This window comes from Neoarius graeffei, chromosome 15, assembly GCF_027579695.1.
Source record: "Neoarius graeffei isolate fNeoGra1 chromosome 15, fNeoGra1.pri, whole genome shotgun sequence".
NCBI lineage: Eukaryota > Metazoa > Chordata > Actinopteri > Siluriformes > Ariidae > Neoarius > Neoarius graeffei.
The window spans coordinates 8382082-8407184 of NC_083583.1; the positions used below are offsets into that span (position 1 = coordinate 8382082).

The following is a 25103-nucleotide window of genomic DNA, read 5'->3' on the forward strand; positions in this document are numbered from 1 at the left end:
TACCGTACTTTTTACAGAATTAAAATATGTTGTTCTGCGTTCAATTCTGAATTCAATGAGTACAGTTTCAAGCAATTTGGACGGAATTTTCACCTGATATGCCTAATAATCTGTCGCTTGGTGGAGGTATGCACTCTACTGAGTGCTCTTCTAATAGCAAATGGAACAAAAACACCAGCCAAGCAAAGCAAATCCACAAAAAAGGGAAAAGTGGGAGAACAAACGTGCATTTCGTTTGAGCTTCATCCAAAAACAAGTGAGAATAGGAAGCATTTAAGCCTCACTCCTCAACATTTAATTGATGTTGTCTGGCTGCACACACACAAGTCTTCAACAGGGGAAAGCTGTGCAGCTCCATTAGCTTCTTCTGCTCAGTCTAATTTTAAATTGAGTGCAATGTTCCATCAGGACACACTTGAACATGTATGTCAAAAATATTTAAAAGGGCTTCAACTTTTCTCTATATTGAACACACTGCTGGGGATCGAAGCTCAGATATTAGAGACTCACCGTTTTAAAGTCTCTGAAGGGCACGAATTGGACAATGTCCCTCAGGACAGGTTCTCCTTTTGGAGAGCGCAGGACACCGTCATCCCCGTCCAGGATCTGCATGTCAGTGAAGTCGGCGTTCCCTACACCCACGATGATGATGGACAGAGGCTGGTAGGAGGCACGCACGATGGCCTCCCGCGTGTCCGCCATGTCGGTCACCACGCCATCCGTGAGGATCAGCAAGATGTGGTATTTCTAGTAGAGAGGACAGCAAGCTGATGGTCAATGCACGGAAAGTACAGGTGATGGATAAAGTTCCCATGAGGTCTAGACAGGATTGAACACAAAGTCAGTTTTATTTATTTATTTATTTATTTAACAATTAAAGGTCATTCCACTGAAACCTGATCACTATGGGTGATCCTGACAATTAAATAATAAATTACGATCGTCACAAGGACACAACGGTCAGAAAACTGCTGAAATGAGTGTCACATATTACAGAGTATAAGCCTGAGGGTGAATGTTTAACCTTGCAGCATGTAAAATTTTAGGATGTAATGAAATCTTCAGTTGATTTTTGTGATATTTCATTAATAAACTCAGTTGATATGCTAAACCTGAAGCTCAGCACACCGCCAGAGAAAATGTCTCATCTTTCTCAACATGTGAACAATATGTACGATGAATCACCAGACCCTCATCTCTCATCTCCACTTTTGATAGGCACTGGGACTCGGTTTTCTTCCTCTCTAAAGGTTTGATCCTACCAAAGAGCATGAAGAGGTTACATTATTTCACAGCATGACTAGTGGAGTTCATCAGCGCTCGGTTTTTCATCCGCTCTTGTTCTCTTGTTGTGTGTCATTCATGTACGGGTAGCACTGCTCGACCTTGCTTTTCTTTTCCTCCAAACACCACCATCCAAGTCACTGAGAAGATCTTAGCCTTCGTTTCTGACATATCTTCCTGGATAAAGATACATCATGAAGAACAACCTGAACTTACATGATATGGAACGGCCTTCCAAGTAGTGTTTGGGACTCAAACACAGTCCCAGTGTTTAAGTCTCGTCTGAAAACGTCAAGCCTTTTGTTAATAGTTTTTATTCGGTAAAGGAGGAGATCTGGAAGGTCCTCAGGCATAGAGTGTTTTACTGGTAAACTGGGATGTATGGATGCTGTTGTCCCCCACTCACTCGCTCACCCAGGTTTGTTGACGGTGAAGTGGCTGGATGCTTTATGTCCCGGGGCTCCCTCATGTCTGTGTTACCTTCTGGCTCTCCCCTTTTAGTTATGCTCTCATAGATAGTCTTGCCGGAATCCCTGCTTGCACTCAGTGCAAAATGTACACTGTTCTTACTCTTTAGATGACACTGGGTGGCATACCTAACAACCTGTGTTTCTCTTTCTTTATCTCCTCCTCCTCTCTCTCTCCCTCTGTCTGTCACTCTCTCTGTCGAGTTACAAGTCAATCCTGAAACCCCAGTGATGCTGACCTCTTCTGCTCCTCGGACCTGCCTGATCCATCCTGATGCCCTACTTCTAGCTGGAGTCTCATCACATCACTCCTGTAGAGGACGGCCCCATACGGACAGTCAAAAGATGCACTTAGAAGATGGTTCTCGACACTTACAGTTTTGCTCTAATGGCTGAGGACTACAATTACCATGCTAACTTTAGGACTGCAGTTGTCATGAACAGCACTCAAGTTTCCATCAATGAACAGTTGATAACTTCAACAAAACAGACTTCCTGTTAAAACTATAATGAATTTCCTGGTTTCACAGTTATACTTTGTGACTCTATAGGACACTGTTATAGAAGCGAGTTATTTATAATCATGCTATCTGTTATCACCCAGATGAGGATGGGTTCCCTTTTGAGTCTGGTTCCTCTCAAGGTTTCTTCCTTGTGTTGTCTGAGGGAGTTTTTCCTCAACACCATCGCCACAAGTTTGCTCAGGGATAAATTAGGTAATTTTCTGTAAAGCTACTTTGCGACAATGTCTGTTGTTAAAAGTGCTATACAAATAAACTTGACTTGTACAAAACTGATCTGATTAAGAAATAAACCATAGACTAACTCAGGTCTATAACTTGTGACTCGTCTTGAATGTTAGTCATAAAATGAGATTTAAACCTTTCCACTATGCATCACTGTTTTTTTTTTTTTATTTAAATCTTATCACAATGGCCTCAAGCAACATCCTTCTAGTAAAGTCCATCCGCTCAGTGGCCATCTTGGCAACACTCTCTGGCAGTTATTTGCAGCCTTACCTGGCCTGGCTCCTGTTTATTTAAATGACCAAGGAACCGTCAACCAGAAATGGATCAACAAGATAATGTGTACAATAATTGTGTAAGTAATGTGTATTTAGTTCAAATAACATTTAAAAAATCAGGTTGCCCCGCCTCCATCAAGTGAATGCGCATTTCTCTATAACAACCAAAACAAAGCAACCTTATGTAAAGCATACATTATATCTGTCTCAGGTGTGTCAGACGGTTTGTGCTAATACCCTAACCAAGAAGGTGATTGGTTCTTTTGAATGAGGGCGGGACTTAATACAACCGCCATGTATTTTAAGCAGTGTGTAAACCGACTCTGTGTAAAGACCTCACTCTTCAGATAATATTTATGGTATTTGATATTTTTCTCTGCACTTCACTGAACTGGTCGGTAGGTAATGTTGCCCCTGGTTCAGTCCTAATCCTCCCACCTCCATCCCAACATCTGGATTGGTGATGCTAAATTGCGCTTAAAGGAAATGTCTCGCAAATAAACAAATTGAGCTAAAAGTTGGTCTTTATGTCTGTCCTGCATGTTGAATTTGTTTTTAATGATATAACCACTAAAGTGATGAAAATGGGACTATTTTTTGACAAGGAGGCCACCATAACTCCATCGTGCGTGATGTCATTTTCCACGAGCACAGCGGAGGTGTACAAGTGCATGCTGTACTAGTGTCAGCGGGGCGAAGTATTCTGTCAGGGATGGTTGGAGACAGATGTAAGTACAGAAGATCTTTATTATAAAGAAAAGTGCAAACAAGGAAATAGTCTAAATCGGCAGGCGTATATTGTGAACGGTAAAACAGGCAAAAGGTCGAGCGAGGCACAAACAGAATATCGTAGGGTCAAAAACGAGGAACAGGAAACAGGAATCAGGAAATCAGTCAGGAAACAAGGCTCGGTAATGTGTCACTACAACACAATACTTCACAAAGTAAGTCTGCATTCTGAGTCCTTATATAGGTGCGCTGATTGCGCCTTAATCCCATGCTGGTGCGTGTCATTCGCGGCGCGCGAGTCAGTTCGGAGCGTGCCTGAGAGTCCTTCTGTTGTGCGTGTAGGTTTGACAACTAGACTATAGTACAATATTATGGTCTAGCGTGACTCCTCGGTCAATTTGTTTGCATTTCTGCACAAAAATTATGGCAATGCAGGATTAGAAAAGGAACCAAAATAAAGTAGGAGCTAGTTTATTGCCTGCTTATTTAAAAATATAAATATTTACCTGCTTATCTTCCATCTGTTTGATGCATGACATGGTGTGCTGTTGTGCGGAATCCTACGTCACGCAGCGCCACCATCATTTTTGTCTCCTCATCCATCCATCCATGTATCTGGCTAATCTAGTATGGCCGCGCCCAGGGAAATGGCCCAATGGACTGCTGTTACAACTTTAACATGTTTTTTTAAGCTAAAGTCTGCTTAATATTTTGGCCTAGAACATCTTGTATTACTGTATAATGATGACCCCGTAATTTCAAAATTTCCCAGTTAATCGCTTTAAGTGTGATTGGATGTAGATAGATTAGATAGATTCAATTAGATAGAACTTTATTGATCCCTTTGGGAGGGTTCCCTCAGGGAAATTAAAATTCCAGTAGCATCATTATAGGATGTTGGTATATCTCAGGGCATCATGCATACCATTATAGGGTGGTATGCGTGATGCCCTGAGATACACCAACATCCCATCCTGGATGGATTCCCTAGTTTTCCCAGGATAGGCTTCAGATCCACCATGACCCATGTTTTATTTTTTATTTTTGGGGGCCTTTATTCATCACTTTAAAGCACAGTGAAATTCTTTCTCCACATTTAACCTATCAGGGGATGTGAGCACACATACCCAGAGCAGCCTGGGGAGCAGCTGGGGTTAGGTGCCTTGCTCAAGAGCACTTCAGTCATTCCTGCTTTTCCAGGGAATCGAACCAGCAACCTTTTGGTCCCAAAGCTGCTTCTCAAACCATTAGGCTTCCCCTGTTGTTACCATCTAGACCACTTTCAGATTATAAACCCTTTCAGCTGTTCTCCAAAATGTTTAGGATATTTTCAGTTGAATGTGAAACATTTATATAATCGAGTAGTATTGGGAAAGTGGAGAAAAGATACCAGAACTCACAGATGCATCTTTAATGGGTTCCTTCCCTGCTGCTTGCTTTCCTATTCTGCTGATTATAGGAGCCACATTAGTTGGGCCATAGAGCTGGATCTTGGGCAGGCAGTTCTGGTAAGCTTCGACCACGCCCTGAATCTCTGATTCAACACAAGAAAGAGATGCACAGTGAACAGCAGAAGTTGGTCACTTTCTGAAAGGCATCACAGACTTTGAGCAACATGGCTTCATCAGCAGATTTTAGCATGACCCCCAAAGGCAAGAGTTAAAGAGTAAAAAAGCCACAAGCAAAAAAAAAAAAAGATTGCTCCTTTATACTTTTCTGTGACGTCCCAACCATGAAAAGTGGCTTCAAAAAAAGCGAAAGGAGGTCAGTTCAGCTCTTTGAAGATGTTCTCTTTTCTGGCCAGTGTGACTCGTTCTCCCAAAGAATTCATATGAAGTGATTCAAAAACTCACAAAAAATTAATTTCCCAGTGATCCGCCCCTCGAAAAAGCCATTCTATAATAACCGTGGCATTAATCTGTCCATCCTGAGTAATCATTTCTAAATTAAAAAACTGGTCTTGTTCTTGTCTTACCTTCACATTCATCATCATCTGGATTGAAATTAATGGCAAAGTCATGTGACACCTGAAGTACAAACAGAGAAAATGTGGTTACATCTTCACGGTTACATCAGAGCACTGCTTCCTGCAGTAACTCCTACAGAAATGCAACTAAAATCTCATTTTACACAACGTATATTAAGGTCACTGCTGTAGTGAACAGAAATACACCTAAAAAAAAAGCAACTGCAGGCAATAAATCACTCCCATGATCCTTTTTTTTTTTAGCTCGTCTGCATGCTTTAAAAAAAAACAAAAAACAAAAACTGCATCCATTGCAAGAAATATTGCCACATGCTACTATAAAATTACACCCTGGCTTTTCTATTACAGGTAACAACAGGAGAAAAGCTGAGGGAGATGTTCAATAGGAGATGTTATATTAAAGCTTGGCGGCACGGTGGTGTAGTGGTTAGCGCTGTCGCCTCACAGCAAGAAGGTCCGGGTTCGAGCGCCATGGCCGGCGAGGGCCTTTCTGTGCGGAGTTTGGATGTTCTCCCCGTGTCCGCGTGGGTTTCCTCCGGGTGCTCCGGTTTCCCCCACAGTCCAAAGACATGCAGGTTAGGTTAACTGGTGACTCTAAATTGACCGTAGGTGTGAATGGTTGTCTGTGTCTATGTGTCAGCCCTGTGATGACCTGGCGACTTGTCCAGGATGTACCCCGCCTTTTGCCCGTAGTCAGCTGGGATAGGCTCCAGCTTGCCTGCGACCCTGTAGAACAGGATAAAGCGGCTAGAGATAATGAGATGAGATGAGATATTAAAGCTTCAAAGCAGGAGCTCAATAGATTTTAATTATTTACGTACAGAGATACAAGTTTATGTCATATATATATATATATATATATATATATATATATACACACACACATACAGTATATATATATATATATATATATATATATATATATATATATATATATATATATATATATATATATATATATATCACAGGTGGCTTCTCCAGTGAGGAGAGGGAGGAAGATCCTCCTTAAAAATTCTAAGAATAAAAAGTTGAAATTGTCTTGACCAATTTAATGAATTGCTGTCCTTGAATATTACTATTTTACTGCCAAATACGACATGTACAATATATTCGTTTCTCTGGGTGAAATTACATTAGCACCCCCTATCGCTCGCTATTAGAAATTACTGCACGGAGGATCTTCCTCCCTTCGGCTCCCATTCACTCCGATTCAAACAGTCTCCGGCACTGGCGGCTCGTGGTTAACACAGACTTCAATGAGAGAGAGGAGGAAAATCCTCCTCTAAGAGGGTGGGACTAGCTAAGAGATCTGACAAGTGCTACAAAATATCAACCAATAGGCTGCAGCCCTAGTTGCGCAATGAACCAATAAGTAGAGGCCTTAGCTGCCTGGGGGGAGGGGTTATCTTATCAAACTTAACTTCTAGATCCGGTGACTCGGGCACTTCGGCAGTCAGAGTGAGAACGGCGAGGTGGAAGTGGATTGACTATGTTATAGATATTCTACGAATAAAGTAATGGAAACAGAGGACGTGGTGAATGTTTTGCTTGCAAAACCCTTCCATGGGCTGAGCTACAAACATGGCCGCCAGGTTTGCTTCGTTAAATACGGAAGATTTTGAGAGAATTTTGAAAGAGAAAAATGTGTTGAACACCTGAAAGTAATGTGTACAGCAGCTATAAAAAGTGTACACACCCCGTTAAAATGATAGGTTTTTCAACTATTATCAACTCAACCTGTGCGTGTAACTATAGCCGGTCCAGCAGGTGCGGTAGCATTGGGGCCCGTGACCTTCAACCAAGCATTCCTTCCTCCCTCACTTTTACAAAAGCCAGCCGCTACTGATATATATATATGTATGTATATATATATACACACACATACACACACATACAGTATATATATATATATATATATATATATATATATATATATATATATATATATATATATATAACACTGCAACCTCAAAAACTGAAGCATAATAATAAGATATATTTTAATTTCCTAATCGCAAGACCTAATCATATCATACAGTACAACAGCATATTAGGGCCATTCTAGGTTTAAAAAACAAAACAAAAACAAACAAAAAATAAACTACACTAGGCTGAAGTAAGGGGTGATATTCTGAGAAAAAGGTTTGACAAGAGAAAACTTGGCTATTCTCTGAGATTATAAAGTCATACATTTGTGAGGAAAAAAATTCAAATTCCGAGATCATTTTTGTAGCTACTGCCTCATAGAGGCGGAGCAACGATGTCATCGTGTTGTAAGAATGTAAGAATGAGTGTGACAATAGCGAAACTTCGTAACCAATCAGCACTTATCCTGATCAAGTTCAATTACCCGTTCTACTTCTTGATGAACTTCGGAACCAGTCAGAACCAGAAACGAAATAAGAGAAACCTCGTTATAACTTTGTAATACCAGATAATCGGCAAATAAAAAGATCAACGAAATTCACCTCATGGTTCGCCAAGGCTACTGATTCGATGTCAAGTAAGTGGTGTTTATTTTAAGAAAATTTACCTTTTGATTATCACAGCTTTTGTTTGGTCCTTCTGAAAGGTCAAATGAAAGGTTTTGTAATTTTTTTTTAGCTTTTTGGCAGATATTTACGCCAAGAATTCCAGCTATTCAACAAAAACTCGAGAAGGCAGCAAAGACAACGTTGGAATCTTTTGAGCGATCCGCTCGGTTTGTGATTACAAAAGTCCCATGTGGGAATAAATCAGCTCCTTCATGAAAACTCATCTCATCTCATTATCTGTAGCCACTTTATCCTGTTCTACAGGGTCGCAGGCAAGCTGGAGCCTATCCCAGCTGACTACGGGCGAAAGGCGGGGTACACCCTGGACAAGTCGCCAGGTCATCACAGGGCTGACACATAGACACAGACAACCATTCACACTCACATTCACACCTACGGTCAATTTAGAGTCACCAGTTAACCTAACCTGCATGTCTTTGGACTGTGGGGGAAACCGGAGCACCCGGAGGAAACCCACACGGACACGGGAAGAACATGCAAACTCCACACAGAAAAGTCCTCGCCGGCCACAGGGCTCGAACCCGGACCTTCTTGCTGTGAGGTGACAGCGCTAACCACTACACCACCATGCCGCCTTCATGAAAACTAAAAGTTAAAACATAATTGGTCAAACTTCTGCTATTCACTTGAATTTTTAAATTTTATCTTTTATTTTAGTCTTTACACTACACCTGTGAAACAAAATGTGCTCATTAGTACTAAATAATGCTTCTAAGACAATTCATGAACAAGTGCTTTCGTACTATTTTGAAAATAGATCTATTTCACAGCACTGTATTTTGAACAAAACACAGTAAATACAAGCCCTGATGCTGCTCACAACTTGGTGATGCTTGCAAGAGATGAGGCGAGTATAATTGATCACATGTATACGCTGTATGGACATGGGATCAGAAAACAGTTTTATTTATAAGCAGTAGGCACATGTACCTATAGGGTACCTATTTAATTTAATTATTTTGGCCAGGTTCCCTGCCAGGTGGCACGGTGGTGTAGTGGTTAGCGCTGTTGCCTCACAGCAAGAAGGTCCAGGTTCGAGCCCCGTGGCCGGCGAGGGCCTTTCTGTGTGGAGTTTGCATTTTCTCCCCGTGTCCGCGTGGGTTTCCTCCGGGTGCTCCGGTTTCCCCCACAGTCCAAAGACATGCAGGTTAGGTTAACTGGTGACTCTAAATTGACCGTAGGTGTGAATGTGAGTGTGAATGGTTGTCTGTGTCTATGTGTCAGCCCTGTGATGACCTGGCGACTCGTCCAGGGTGTACCCCGCCTTTCGCCCGTAGTCAGCTGGGATAGGCTCCAGCTTGCCTGCGACCCTGTAGAAGGATAAAGCGGCTAGAGATAATGAGATGAGGTTTCCTGCCTGAACTGATAATCACATCAATTTTCCTTTTAATAATCAGACACAAGGTACACCACCACTCTTGCCAGAGCATTTGAGAGTTAGGTGTCTTACTCAAGGGCACTTCAGCCAGCCTTGCTGGTCTAGGGAATCAAACCAGCAACCTTCTGGTCCCAAAGCTGTTTCTCTAACCATTAGGCCATGGCACCCCCTCAACAAATTTACAAAAAAACAAACAAACAAACAGCCAAACCACCTTGGATATTCTCTGAGATCAATCACATGATTCCTGGCTGCAGTGCATTCTGGGAAATGTAGTTGAAAATCTCTCAGCACTTTATTGTTTTATATTGGGCAATCAAGGCGGAATGACTGTATTTCCTATAACTCACAGCTCAGCCATTTCAAAGTAACAGAGATGTGGATAGATGAGAAGAATCCATGCACTGAAAGTAACAGGAAACTGTTCATGCACAATAATTATATATTTATAAACAGCCAAGACAAAAGACAAACCTGGGAGGTTTATACATTCATCTCATGCTGCATCCAGAAAGTTCAACTATCACATGCTTCTGGCTGCAGTGCATTCTTGGAAATGCAGCTGAAAATCTCTTAGCGATTTATTTAATTAATATTGGCTAGCATTGAGTGGTATATCAGATATGTTCCATTCAGCTAGCATGATACTGAATGAGTCAAAGATGAGTAGCTGAATGGAATATATCTGATATTTCACAAAAAAAGCCAGCCAATATTATTATTATAATTATAATTATAATTATTATTATTATTATTATTATTATTATAATTATTATACATACACATTTCTTTCGGGTGTTCAACGCATCTTTCTCTTTCAAAATTCTCTCAAAATCTTCCATATTTAACGAAGCAAACCTGGTGGCCATGTTTGTTTACAAATTGTCCCAGTCGCTTGCTAGCGCAGAAGTTTTATGTCTCTGACAACCATGCAATATCGTAAACCATATTCAACGCTCATTCTCCATTGGGTAAAGTGATGTAATACATGTAGGATAAACGATATGCTAACAATATTGCATGCTATCGAACCAAATGAATGAAACCCGCTAGAAGGGAATAGAACACATTTTTATTCCATCAAAAAAGTGTCCTGTATGGATAAAAATCTTTTGTATTGAATGAATGAGGAGGAAAGATTGTATTTCCTGTGGTTTCAGGAGAGGAAGATGGACCATTACAGAAATATTAGCATGGAGAAGGGTCCTTAAGGAAATGAACAGATATGACATGGATGTTGTCATATGTTTCGTAGATTTTAAAAAGGTGTTTGACTCGATCAGTAGAGAGTGACTATGCTGATGATCTAGCAATTGTGTCAGAGCTCATCAGAGATGCAGATTTCCTCTTCCATTCCCTTGAAACATCAGCCTCCCTTGTTAGACTCTCCTGTAATGACGTCAAGACGGAGTATATCTCTACATCCTTGGGTCCCTCAGCCTTAACATCTCTGTCTGGAAAGAACATCAAGTGAATTGATGACTTCAAGTACCTGGGCGCCTTTTTAATGGACCCTTTATAATAATGAGGACTTCAAGATCTGAAAAGCACTGGCCTGGAAAGCTTGCAACACTCTTGACAAAATATGGCGCTCTAACCTCAAAAACAAACTGACTTACCACCTGTCTCTGGAAGTCTTAGACAGAGGAGGGTTCTGTTCCCTGGGCACTGTTTCTGAGCTGAAGGAGAAGCTATGTCCCACCTTCTCCTCTGGAGCCCAAGGCATTGCCCAGTGAAATCTCAAAAACTCACCTTCCCTGCCATAATCTCTAGGGACACTGGAGGCATTTCAAATTCAGCTTCTAAACACTGGAATACGCATGTGCAAAATCAACCCAACATGAAAACGAGGCTAAACGAATACAGGTACAGGAACTACATTTCAAGAATAGATCAACATAGTATTTATGCCTTTCATAATGAAGCAATTGAACCCAGGTCTACAGGGTACCAAACCTGCACCCAACACCAAAGAGCCAGGCTCATTGGTACTATAGGTCAGTCAGAGCACATACTCAACTGTAGTGACAGGCACTCAGTCACACTGCCCTCCCCTTCAGGAGGGATCCCCCAGCCATACTTCTCCCATACCAGGGTGCCCCACCCATCTCTGGGGTCCCTCATACAGCTCATACACAGAGCACACCTCCCAGCAAGTCATTCCACTTCTGACACCATCTGTCACAAAGCAAGAGAACAATCACCTTATCCTGCCTTGAACCCAGGTCTACAGGGTACCAAACCTACACCCTGCCCACAACACCAAAGAGCCAGGCTCATTGGTTGGGCAGTCAGAGCACATACTCTGGGCAGTCAGAGCACATACTCAACTGTAATGACGGGCACTCCATCACAGCAATCTTGTAAAAATACCTTGAAAACAAAAGAAAAGTCGTTTAGACTCGTTTTCATGTTGGGTCGATTTTGCACACATGTATTCTAGGGTTTAGAAGCCGAATTTGAAATGCCTGCATATCTACAATTATTATATACATCAACCTGAGCTAGTGTGCCAAATTTCATGCTTCTATCACAAAGTGAACAATTTCTCACCTTAACAGCCCGACTATGAGAAGAAGACGAACCCCCCCCCCCCCCCCCCCCCCCCCAAAAAAAAAAGCCCAACAAAATGTGGAATGAAAGTATTTGATAGTAAGAAGTATCTTTTTTATTTTGAAAGAATTATTATTATTGCATTTTTCACAAATTGCTCTTGTCATTTCTCTGGTTTGTTTGCATTCTTGAAATGATTTTGTTGGACATTTTGTATAAAGTTTTTATTTATTGAATTTGCAGCAAAAAAAAATGCTCAGTTTCTCAAAATCCAGTGACTGTGGATAGAATAAAACAGTTATTCCACTCAATCTTGTCATACATGGCTGATAGACAACTTGGTGCTACGCGCCTCTTTGGCTATCAGCTCATATGGACCCTTTTCAGTCACGTGACCTTCGTAAACGCGACCGCCATTTTGGATATGTAGTGGACTTCGGCTCGAATCAGTTTGAATGCGAGGAAGGCGACAAACGAAAAACATAAAAGAAAAAGGAGCGAGATGCAGAAAACACCTTCACTATCCAGCGACGTAGGGCATTTACAGGGCGAGCAGAGGGAGAGGTATTTGCAAAAATTGAGGTTAGCAGGCTTAGAGAACGACGTTTACCTGCTTCCACCAGGATTGCTCACTGACATACGGAAGTACACGAAGCCCTCATCTTTACCTGACTTCGGCCCACATGATCTGTATACCTATGTCATTAAAAACCCATCGCCATACACATACACGCCAACGTCCGAGGTTCCGGAGCGCGCTCCGGCTTGCTCCAGGAGTGCTCCGGCTGAGGTTCCGGAGCGCGCTCCGGCTTGCTCCAGGAGTGCTCCGGCCGAGGTTCCGGAGCAAGCCGGCGCGCGCTGCTTAATTTGAGGGGAACCTCGGCCGGAGCACTCCAGGAGCAAGCCGGCGCGCGCTGCTTAATTTGAGGGAGAGCAAGCCGGAGCGCGCTCCGGAACCTCGGACGTTGGCTCTGGCAGCTATTTATACTGGATCCGGTGTAAATAGCTGCCGGATCATAATTACAGTAAACTAGTAAATACAGTAAAGGAAAAACTTGAGACTGAAAGGTTTTAACAGTCATCCAAATGACTGAACGTAAACATTGCTACAGTAACATACCAGCTACTTGTTGACATTAGCTAGTCAACAATAGCTACTACAGAAGGACAAAGAGGTTACAATGGGTTATTTTAACCTATTTGGTTACACACTCGCCGCCACAGAATGTTAACAGCAATGTAATGCCTTTTCTGGCTAATTTTATTCGTCTTACCTCCAACGAAGTGGTCACTACACAAGCGTTGGTATGTCGAGGGCTGCCAATCTGTTAATGGCCGCTATCCATCTTCTCCGTCGGGATCCGATAAAATGATAAACCTTGCCTTGTTTGTTGATGGTTACTACATCCAGGTGCACAACAATATAGTGGCATGATGGAAGTCTTGCTGAAAGTAAAAACTTTCTTTGCTGCCGTTCCTCAATGTTGGCTGTGGTAAACTACTGGTAGTACACGTCCAAAATGGCGGCCGCGTTTGTCGTGACGTCACGTGAAAAGGGTCCATACAACTCGATTTCGTGGAATAACTGCTAATTAGCTTTTTGTGAGGTTAGATATGAAGCTTGCAGGTCATCCTTTATTACTGGTCAGGATGACAATGATTTTAATTTAGACTACTAGTTTGCATATATATTTTGTGAAAAGCAGTGTTTTATGCTCCTAGTATACACAAGATATGACAAATTATTTAAATAAATTGTTATTCCCTGAGTTAACCACTCTATTTTTATTATTATGGCCAGGTTGCCACATAAAATGAGAAAAAAAATGCTACAAACAAAAATAATTTTCCAATGTGAATTTCTTTCGAGAGCGAGGAACCGAATAACGTAATCAGGATGATGTATGAGGATCAGTTCATGTAAATGAAGCCAGCTGGTAAGTAAAGAGGTGACATATGTGGCCACAGACCCACGAATCAAATACCAAGAGCAGCTTGCCAAGGTCAGATGAAGTGACTGAACTGTGAGAGAAGAGAGTTAAATAAATCAAAAGACGATAGATGAATCTCAATGAGCTGAAACGCACTCTTACCTCGTAATTGGGTGGAATTCGTGCGCCGAAGCCCAGGGCTGAGAACCTTTTGTCACTGTGATAAGAGAAGAATCAGAAAATGTTCAATTGTTGTCATCCTTTCAGACTGGAATACCTTTTTCCACCTGAGGCTACGAAAGCCTGGCTTCACTGATGTTATAGATTTTCTCTCAAGTGCAAAAAAGGCGATTTCACTTCATCACAGGTATTAATGGCACTTTCACACTTTTCTTGAATACTCGAGGATCGATTCTGAACTTGTTCAGGACGGGTGAGATCATTTCACACCGAACTGAACATTTTTATAGAGCATTTCTGTTGAATCCTCAGTGCTGATTCTGGTCAGGAGGTGATGTGACTGAAACTTTAAATGTGTTATTTAACAAAGGAAAGGAGATGTTTATTGAACATTTTGGAAGGAGTCTCTAGTGTCAGCTCTTTGGAACAGTCAGTGAAGTCTTTAGGATGGAGGCGCATACGCATTGTGGTTTCTCTAGAACATTTTTTTGGTCTTATTAACTTCAGGAGAGAAAAAACAGAGGCTGGGGACGGAATCGGCAACGCCTGTGTCTTACTGCTGCTATAATGGAAGGTGATAACAGGAACTAGAGCGGCAGCTACAATTATCGACAGTCCATAATTATCGACACCTTTTCAGATTTACCAATAAAAAAACTAATTTTACAAAGGTGAGTTTCAGTTACAACAGTCATTATTGGCTAATTAATCAACTGAAAGACCCCCTCACCCTTTGATCCTGTCATCTGATGGCACAGCTCGTTACCTGAGATGGAATTTTTTTAACACGATCAACAGTTTTTCGGAAATCCCGGACGTTATCATCGCAGGTAAGCATGGTGGAAAGGTCATTGACATGTTTTTACTGATCAAATTCACTGATATTTCATGATCTTGTCGAAACCTACTTTATTTATTACTCTTTCATTTGACAATCGCCATTTTGTATCTAAATGCGCGTTTGAGAAATCACGTGACGTGTCAATAATAGTGATCACTTTTACCGGTGTCCACCATTATCGACACCCTGTGGAATTAAGTGACATTTACAACTGTTATGGATCGATCTTTGTGTAACATTGTTGAAGTCGATGAAATCCTTTAAAAAAATAAAAGTGCTGTGATTTATAATGTTTTTTTCTGATTCATAACAGAATGGAATGTTTATAGAGTATTTGGAATCCGATTGCAATAAATCGAATTAGACCAGAATTAAATTCCGAGCAAATAAAAAATGACATGCTTGAAATATTCAGATTTTTTTCAGTTTGTTGTAAATATTACAATATCAGTAGACATTTTATATTTTTAGACGTAAATTTAAAACCTTAATTTAAAATAAATTGACCTTTGACCTGGATGTTCATGTGGTTACAATGGCAATTGCCTGTTGACATTTATTCGTAAACTACAAAACTAGAAATTAATACAAACAACAACGACTGATTAACAAAATGTGAACTACGAAAATACTTAGAAAGTGGGTAGAAAGTGGAACAAAAAGATTTTCTGACGCAGGTTAAACATTATCAGTTCATTTGTTTACAAACATTAGAATTACTTCCTCATTTACGTAAGCACCGACATCCATATATTTATATAAAAGATATTTTGTACTAAACATAAGTCTATGTAAAACAAATTTTAAATAAAAACTGTTTTGTTAACTTAATACCACATACCAATTATTTTTTATAAATAATCATCTGGGCGTCGATAATTGTGGAATGGTGTCGATAACTGTGGACAAAGGTGTTGATAATTGTGGCGCGGTGTCAACTGATCTGATACGCCAAGTAATCGGGAATCAACTCTTTTTTTTTCCAGTGGAAGTTTGAGTAATTATTCATGCACAATTTACATATTGAAAGTCTTTTCTACTTTTGCAACAGCCAAAAGATCGTTAAGGTGTCGATAATTGTAGCCACCACTCTAGATTGTTTTGTTCACACTGAATTGTGCTTAAACTCTCAAAATTATAAAGTTAAGGTGAATTAAATAGCCACAAAAATCATTTTTGCTGTGTCCAGCCTTATCTTTCCTGACCTGGCCATGAACATTTACATAAAGCAAGCAGATTTGTCCACACCCACTCCCCAAAAACATGAAAAATATCCCTTTAAGGTACATTTAGAACAGATTTACAGAGATGTGAGATTAATTTGTGATTAATTATTTTAATTGGTTGACAGCCTGAGTTATTATAGGCAACAGTAACTCAACAAAATGAACCAGAACGTCAAGGACGTAGTCGCTCATCTGGCCTGCCATCAAACCAACCATGACGACCAAAACATCAAACAGAACTGAAATGTGACAATGTGAGAGAGGACCAACCTCCATGACTAATTGTTTACAACAGGAAAACCAACAAAGGACTAAATTTTGTCCCCTGAGCGAAGATCGACCCAAAACATCAATCAGAACTGAATTCACATGATAAATGAGAGAGGAGATACAATTCTAGTCAGAAGAAAATGTGTTAATTTGACCTAGTTGCTAATTTGTTAGCAAAAAATTGACAATACAATGACCACGTTTTGTGCAGAAAGTCGAGTTCTTTCAAACCAAACAATCAGAACTGAAATCCATTGAGAACTGAGGGAGGAGACATGATTTGACTGAAAATAAACAAAGTTATAAAAACAAAGTTGTAAACAAATTGTTTACAACAGGAAAATCAACAAACAAATGACCAATTTTTGTTCCCCAAGGGAAGATCTACCCAAAACATCAATCAGAACTGGAATCGGGTGAGAAATCAGAGAGGAGATACAATTCTAATGAAAAACCCAAAAATTCGTTAAGTTGACCTACCGGTAATTAGCAGTTCATTTTTAAAAAAATTGACAAAACAACAACCTTCTTGTGTAGAAGGACTAGCTCTTTCAAACAAAAGGGAGGAGATATGATTTAACTGAAAATAAACAAAGCTGTAAACAAATTGTTTACAACAAGAAACTCAACAAACAAATGACCAAGTTTTGTTCCTCAAGGAAAGATCGACCCAAAATATCAGTCAGAACTGGAATCGGATGAGAAATCAGAGAGGAGATACAATTCTAGTAAGAGGCCTGGAAAATTTGTTAATTAATTTGGCCTAAGTAGTAACTCATTAACAAAAAAATTGACAAAACAATGATCAAGTTTTGTGTGGAGTGATGAGTTCTTTCAAACAAAATAATCAGACCAGAAATCCATGGAGAACTGACAGAGGAGATACAATTTAACTGAATTGTGTACGACGGACACGACACCTTGGCAACAGCCTTATCGGCCTTACAGACAGATGAGCTAATAACGTACATCTCTTCGTTGTTCTACAACCCCGATTCTAAAAAAGTTGGGACAAAGTACAAATTGTAAATAAAAACGGAATGCAATGATGTGGAAGTTTCAAAATTCCATATTTTTATTCAGAATAGAACATAGATGACATATCAGATGTTTAAATTGAGAAAATGTATCATTTAAAGAGAAAAATTAGGTGATTTTAAATTTCATGACAACAACACATCTCAAAAAAGTTGGGACAAGGCCATGTTTACCACTGTGAGACATCCCCTTTTCTCTTTACAACAGTCTGTAAACGTCTGGGGACTGAGGAGACAAGTTGCTCAAGTTTAGGGATAGGAATGTTAACCCATTCTTGTCTAATGTAGGATTCTATTTGCTCAACTGTCTTAGGTCTTTTTTGTCGTATCTTCCGTTTTATGATGCGCCAAATGTTTTCTATGGGTGAAAGATCTGGACTGCAGGCTGGCCAGTTCAGTACCCGGACCCTTCTTCTACGCAGCCATGATGCTGTAATTGATGCAGTATGTGCTTTGGCATTGTCATGTTGGAAAATGCAAGGTCTTCCCTGAAAGAGACGTCGTCTGGATAGGAGCATATGTTGCTCTAGAACCTGGATATATAACTTTCAGAACTGATGGTGTCTTTCCAGATGTGTAAGCTGCCCATGCCACACGCACTAATGCAACCCCATACCATCAGAGATGCAGGCTTCTGAACTGAGCGCTGATAACAACTTGGGTCGTCCTTCTCCTCTTTAGTCCGAATGACACGGCGTCCCTGATTTCCATAAAGAACTTCAAATTTTGATTCGTCTGACCACAGAACAGTTTTCCACTTTGCCACAGTCCATTTTAAATGAGCCTTGGCCCAGAGAAGACGTCTGCGCTTCTGGATCATGTTTAGATACGGCTTCTTCTTTGAACTATAGAGTTTTAGCTGGCAACGGCGGATGGCACGGTGAATTGTGTTCACAGATAATGTTCTCTGGAAATATTCCTGAGCCCATTTTGTGATTTCCAATACAGAAGCATGCCTGTATGCGATGCAGTGCCGTCTAAGGGCCCGAAGATCACGGGCACCCAGTATGGTTTTCCGGCCTTGACCCTTACGCACAGAGATTCTTCCAGATTCTCTGAATCTTTTGATGATATTATGCACTGTAGATGATGACATGTTCAAACTCTTTGCAATTTTACACTGTCGAACTCCTTTCTGATATTGCTCCACTATTTGTCGGCGCAGAATTAGGGGGATTGGTGATCCTCTTCCCATCTTTACTTCTGAGAGCCGCTGCCACTCCAAGATGCTCTTTTTATACCCAGTCATGTTAATGACCTATTGCCAATTGACCTAATGAGTTGCAATTTGGTCCTCCAGTTTGGTTCCTTTTTCGTACCTTTAACTTTTCCAGCCTCTTATTGCCCCTGTCCCAACTTTTTTGAGATGTGTTGCTGTCATGAAATTTCAAAATGTCTCACTTTCGACATTTGATATGTTGTCTATGTTCTATTGTGAATACAATATCAGTTTTTGAGATTTGCAAATTATTGCATTCCGTTTTTATTTACAATTTGTACTTTGTCCCAACTTTTTTGGAATCAGGGTTGTAATTAATGCTCATTTCACTGATGCTAACTTATTGTATTTAGTGTATCTTTACACCGATGCTTATAGAAATAAAACTAAGAGTATTTAATGCAGTATTCTTGATTTCTCTAAACAACCTTCCTTTTTTTCTTCATTTTCATGACACTTTGAAACATGAGACAGGAAATCAATCAACAAGTCAATCAGATTATTCATGAATCCCAAGAGTGGACTGCTTCCAGACATTCACACGATTTGGTGGTATGTGATTTGATTTAAATTAAACCCCAGACCATTTTATGAAATTTTCACATTCCTAACTTTCAGTGCAAATAAATCAAGAGTGAGTATGAAAACAGCCTTCACATGCAGAAGGCCAGTGAAACGTCAGGGCGCTGTTGTATCACCTCCAACTTCCTGCTGTTTGTCATAATCTCCTCCCACCGGTGTACTCTATCACTACACTGATTTCACATCCAGATGAAAATGGTTCCAGCTAATCACATATCCCTCCATTCCAATCACTCCACTCTGTTCCTGAATAGCTGCACGACTCCTCTCGGATGCTGTGGCTCGCTGACATGTGTATGTGTCATTTAATGGGGATAATGGAGGGATGAAAGTGGTGCCCAAGGGAGAAAAGTAAAAGAGCAAAAGATGCTGCAGGGGCACATGGCTAATCACTCAGCAGGATTCTGCTCTCAGCTCAGAACAGAGCGTGCAGGAGAGCACAGGATCGAGCGCTGTGATGTTCAGCACAGCAGGGGCACTGAATACACCTGAGCAGTGTCCAAATTACACTCGTGTGTGTTCGGGGAGTGTTTGAGTCTCATCAAGATGTGCGCAATTATAATCTCTATCTTACAAACATGCAGATACGGCAAGTGTTGCATTATAATTTCACATTTATAAGTTCATTTCAAATCCCAAACTGTTCTACTGCTTTTAAATTTTATCTCTGGAAAACACATTGAGCTTTTCTTGTTAAAAATATAAACATTTAATTTGCATTTACTTATGACCAGAGGTGGAAAAACCCGGGTGCAGAAAGTAAAAACCCTGCCACATTTTTGCTCCAGTCAATTCAATGAACCAGCTGATCCTAATTACCACATCCCCTAAGCCAGGTTGATGAGCTAATTGGTGAAATCACCTGTGTTGAGAGCACAGGCAGAAGGAAAACCTAAGCAGGACTTTTACTTTGTCAATCCAGTTTTTCCACCTCTGTTTATGACTTACTTGGACCGTGAGTTGGCCTAGTGGTTAGCGTGTCCACCTCTCGACCAGGAGATCGTGAGTAATACTCGCGGTCGGGTCGTACCAAAGACCATCATAAAAATGGTACCTATTACCACTTTTATGATGGTCTTTGAAGTCAAACTCTTATGGTTACCACAGGACACGCCCCCCACTGTAACCCTAGTTGTATAGGCAAGAGGCTAAGGGCTACCGAAACGGAGCTCAACACCGCACCCATACGCCTCAGAGTTGGTTAGTACTGGGACAGGAGACTGCCTGGGAAGACCAGATTCTGACATGAGAGGGACTTTGACTTGACTTGATGCTTTACTTGTTTAAAGTGCTAGTCTGACGAAAATGATATCACCCCTTGAAATTATACCTTATAAAACTAGACATGTTAAATAGTTTGCTATCTAAATTGTATTGTAATACGAGACTGGGAACATGGTCTGTTTAGCTGGTAAAGTTTGGCTCTTTGAGTCCACCATGACATGAATGTGTTCCTGGTAAGTTATTGTTCATTCAAAGGAAGTGACATCATACACGCAATGCTTGAAAGTTCACGGCATTTGTGGCTTCATCTGCTTTGCAAACTGTAGCATGTTTTTAACGATTTTTTTATTCCAAAACAAAATTAAAACCAAAGCATGCCTCCTAAGAGGTGTGTCGTTCAAGGCTGTTTGCTCAAGTGTAGCTGATTTTAAAAAATTAATAAAATAAATGTAAAAACAAAATAAATAAATAAAAGCGCAATTTTGATCCATTATGGCCCAAAGTTGGCAGGACGCTTACAGAATGAATGGGTTCGAGAGGTAACTTCAAACCGACAGGACGGTTTGGTGTCTGCTCCATACATTTTGAAAAAGATACACTTGTGAGGCAGATTCATAAATGATCTGAGCGACGTCTGGTACGTGAAGCAGTTCCTACCATCTGGAAACAGAAATCAGAAGCGCCATCCCAAAGAGCTCACCGCCATACAGGAAGTGTCGAGTTCATGTTTAGCCTGTTGCTGGAATTGATTAGTTGTCCTTAATCAGATCAATAATGTTTTAAGGTCGTTTCTACGTGGCCAAATATAATACTTACAGTGGGGCAAAAAAGTATTTAGTCAGCCACCAATTGTGCAAGTTCTCCCACTTAAAAAGATGAGAGAGACCTATAATTTTCATCATAGGTACACTTCAACTATGAGAGACAGAATGGGGGGAAAGAATCCAGGAAATCAGATTGTAGGATTTTTAATGAATTAATTGGTAAATTCCTCGGTAAAATAAGTATTTGGTCACCTACAAACAAGCAAGATTTCTGGCTCTCACAGACCTGTAACTTCTTCTTTAAGAGGCTCCTCTGTCCTCCACTCGTTACCTGTATTAATGGCACCTATTTGAACTTGTTATCAGTATAAAAGACACCTGTCCACAACCTCAAACAGTCACACTCCAAACTCCACTATGGCCAAGACCAAAGAGCTGTCAAAGGACACCAGAAACAAAATTGTAGACCTGCACCAGGCTGGGAAGACTGAATCTGCAATAGGTAAGCAGCTTGGTGTGAAGAAATCAACTGTGGGAGTAATTATTAGAAAATGGAAGACATACAAGACCACTGATAATCTCCCTCAATCTGGGGCTCCACGCAAGATCTCACCCTGTGGGGTCAAAATGATCACAAGAACGGTGAGCAAAAATCCCAGAACCACACGGGGGGACCTAGTGAATGACCTGCAGAGAGCTGGGACCAAAGTAACAAAGGCTACCATCAGTAACACACTACGCCGCCAGGGACTCAAATCCTGCAGTGCCAGACGTGTCCCCCTGCTTAAGCCAGTACATGTCCAGGCCCGTCTGAAGTTTGCTAGAGAGCATTTGGATGATCCAGAAGAGGATTGGGAGAATGCCATATGGTCAGATGAAACCAAAATAGAACTTTTTGGTAAAAACTCAACTTGTCGTGTTTGGAGGAGAAAGAATGCTGAGTTGCATCCAAAGAACACCATACCTACTGTGAAGCATGGGGGTGGAAACATCATGCTTTGGGGCTGTTTTTCTGCAAAGGGACCAGGACGACTGATCCGTGTAAAGGAAAGAATGAATGGGGCCATGTATCGTGAGATTTTGAGTGAAAACCTCCTTCCATCAGCAAGGGCATTGAAGATGAAATGTGGCTGGGTCTTTCAGCATGACAATGATCCCAAACACACGGCCTGGGCAACGAAGGAGTGGCTTCGTAAGAAGCATTTCAAGGTCCTGGGGTGGCCTAGCCAGTCTCCAGATCTCAACCCCATAGAAAATCTTTGGAGGGAGTTGAAAGTCCGTGTTGCCCAGCGACAGCCCCAAAACATCACTGCTCTAGAGGAGATCTGCATGGAGGAATGGGCCAAAATACCAGCAACAGTGTGTGAAAACCTTGTGAAGACTTACAGAAAACGTTTGACCTCTGTCATTGCCAACAAAGGGTATATAGCAAAGTATTGAGATGAATTTTTGTTATTGACCAAATACTTATTTTCCACCATAATTTGCAAATAAATTCTTTAAAAATCAGACAATGTGATTTTCTGGATTTTTTTCCTCATTTTGTTTCTCATACGTAGATGAGGTATACCTATGATGAAAATTACAGGCCTCTCTCATCTTTTTAAGTGGGAGAACTTGCACAATTGGTGACTGACTAAATACTTTTTTGCCCCACTGTAGATAGACGACAGACAATCACTGATCGAAAAATAAACCAAAATATGCTTACTCTGAGTCACTTCTTCTTCATCCTTGTTGTCATAAAGTTGGGTAGAGAGCTTTACAGAAGAAGGCAATGACATACAGTGGATATAGAAAGTGTACACACCCCATGAAAATGATAGGTTTTTCTGATGTAAAAAAATGAGACCACGATAAATAATTTCAAAACTTTTCCCACCTTTAATGTGACCTATAACCTGTACAATTCAATCGAAAAACAAAAATCTGTTGGGGGGGACATCAAAAATTAAAAAAATGTACAATAAGCTGGTTGCATAAGTGTGCACACCCTTAAACTAATACTTTGTTGAAGCCCCTTTTGATTTAATTACAGCATTCAGTCTTTTTGGGTTCACACCTGCCATCAATTAAAATGACTCTGATTAACCCCAAATAAAGTTCAGACATTTACTCAGTTGCATCCTCCAACAAAAGCCAGGGTTCACAGAGAGCTTACAAAGCATCAAAGGGATCTCATTGTTGAAAGGCATCAGTCAGGAGAAGGGTACAAAAACATTTCCACGGCATTAGATATACCATGGAGCACAGTGAAGACCATCATCAACAAGTGGAGAAAATATGGAACAACAGTGACATTACTGAGAACTGGACATCCCTCCAAAATTGATGAAAAGACAAGATGAAAACTGGTCAGAGAGGCTGCCAAGAGGCCTACAGTAACACTGAAGGAGCTGTAGGAATTTCTGGCAAGTACTGGTTGTGTACTACATGTGACAACAATCTCCCGTATTCTCCATATGTCTGGACTATGAGGTAGGGTCAAAGAAAAACATCCAGGCCCGGCTAAATTTTGCAAAAAAAATACATCAACTGTCCCAAAAGCATGTGGGAAAATGTGTTCTGGTCTGATGAAACCAAGGTTGAACTTTTTGGCCACAATTCCAAAAGGTATGTTTGGCACAAAAACAACACTGCACATCACCAAAAGAACACCATCCCCACGGTGAAGCATGGTGGTGGCAGCATCATGTTTTGGGGTTGTTTTTCTTCAGCTGGAACAGGGGCTTTAGTCAAGGTGGAGGGAATTATGAACAGTTCTAAATACCAGTCAATTTTGGCCCAAAACCTTCAGGTGTCTGCTAGACAGCTGAAGATGAAGAGGAATTTCATCTTTCAGCATGACAATGACCCCAAAAAAGTTTTGGAACGGCCCAGCCAGAGCCCAGACCTAAATCCAATTGAAAATCTGTGGGGTGGCCTGAAGAGGGCTGTGCACAAGAGTCACCCTCGCAATCTGACAGATTTGGAGTGCTTTTGCAAGGAAGAGTGGGCAAATATTGTCAAGTCTAGATGTGGCAGGCTGAACATTTTTTATTTTTTATGTTTTTCCCCCTAACAGATTTTTTTTGTTTTTCAATTGAACTGTACAAGTTATAGGTCACATTAAAGGTGGGAAAAGTTTTGAAATTATTTATCGCGGTCTCATTTTTTTTTTACGTCAGAAAAATCTGTCATTTTAACGGGGTGTGTACACTTTTTATATCCACTGCATATACAGGCTTGTGGTACTCAAGTCCGACTCATGCCCTACTTTTAAGGACTTGTGACTTGACTTGGACTTGAGCACTGATGACTTGGACTTGTGCATTAACTGCATTTGGACTTGTAAGTTGGAGACGAGGACTCATTTTTTTTCTCTATTTTCTGTAACATGTCATAATAATTTGGCATAAGATATTTATATCTACATTAATTTTTGTGTCACACTTGCGCACCTTGGCGCATGCATCAGATAGACTCTCAGGCGCACTCCGGACAGCACGCACGCCAAGCGGACTCTCTCATGCGCTGTAAACGACTTGTACCTGCACAGGATTAAGGCACAATCAGCATGCCGATATAAAAACTGTGAAAACAAACTTACTTTGCGAAGTATCAAGTTGTGTTGCTGACACATTACCAAGCCTTATTTCCTTGTTTGGTTTCCTGATCCCTGATTTCCTTCCTGTTTCTTGTCTTTGATTCTGCCGAGTCTACGATAGCCTGTTTGTGCCTCGCTCGACCTATTGCCTGTTTCACCATTTTACGATTTTGCCTGCCGTTCTGGATGGTTTAATTATCTTCGCTTGTATTAATAAACACACCTTCTGCCAACCATCTCTGACAGACAGGGGCGTATCAAGCTTT

At 40.8% G+C, this 25103-nt stretch overlaps 1 protein-coding gene across 1 annotated transcript in view; it reads right to left on the reverse strand.

Moving 5' to 3' along the window:
• Window positions 1–25103, reverse strand: part of cpne7 (copine VII) — a 171555-nt gene that overhangs the window by 9436 nt on the left and 137016 nt on the right. The window contains exons 11-14 of the mRNA XM_060940814.1: window positions 14071–14125; window positions 5480–5531; window positions 4905–5038; window positions 511–747 (exon numbers count right to left, since the gene is read on the reverse strand). Coding sequence (XP_060796797.1) covers window positions 511–747; window positions 4905–5038; window positions 5480–5531; window positions 14071–14125 — 478 coding nt within the window. The remainder of the gene's footprint in view (window positions 1–510; window positions 748–4904; window positions 5039–5479; window positions 5532–14070; window positions 14126–25103) is intronic.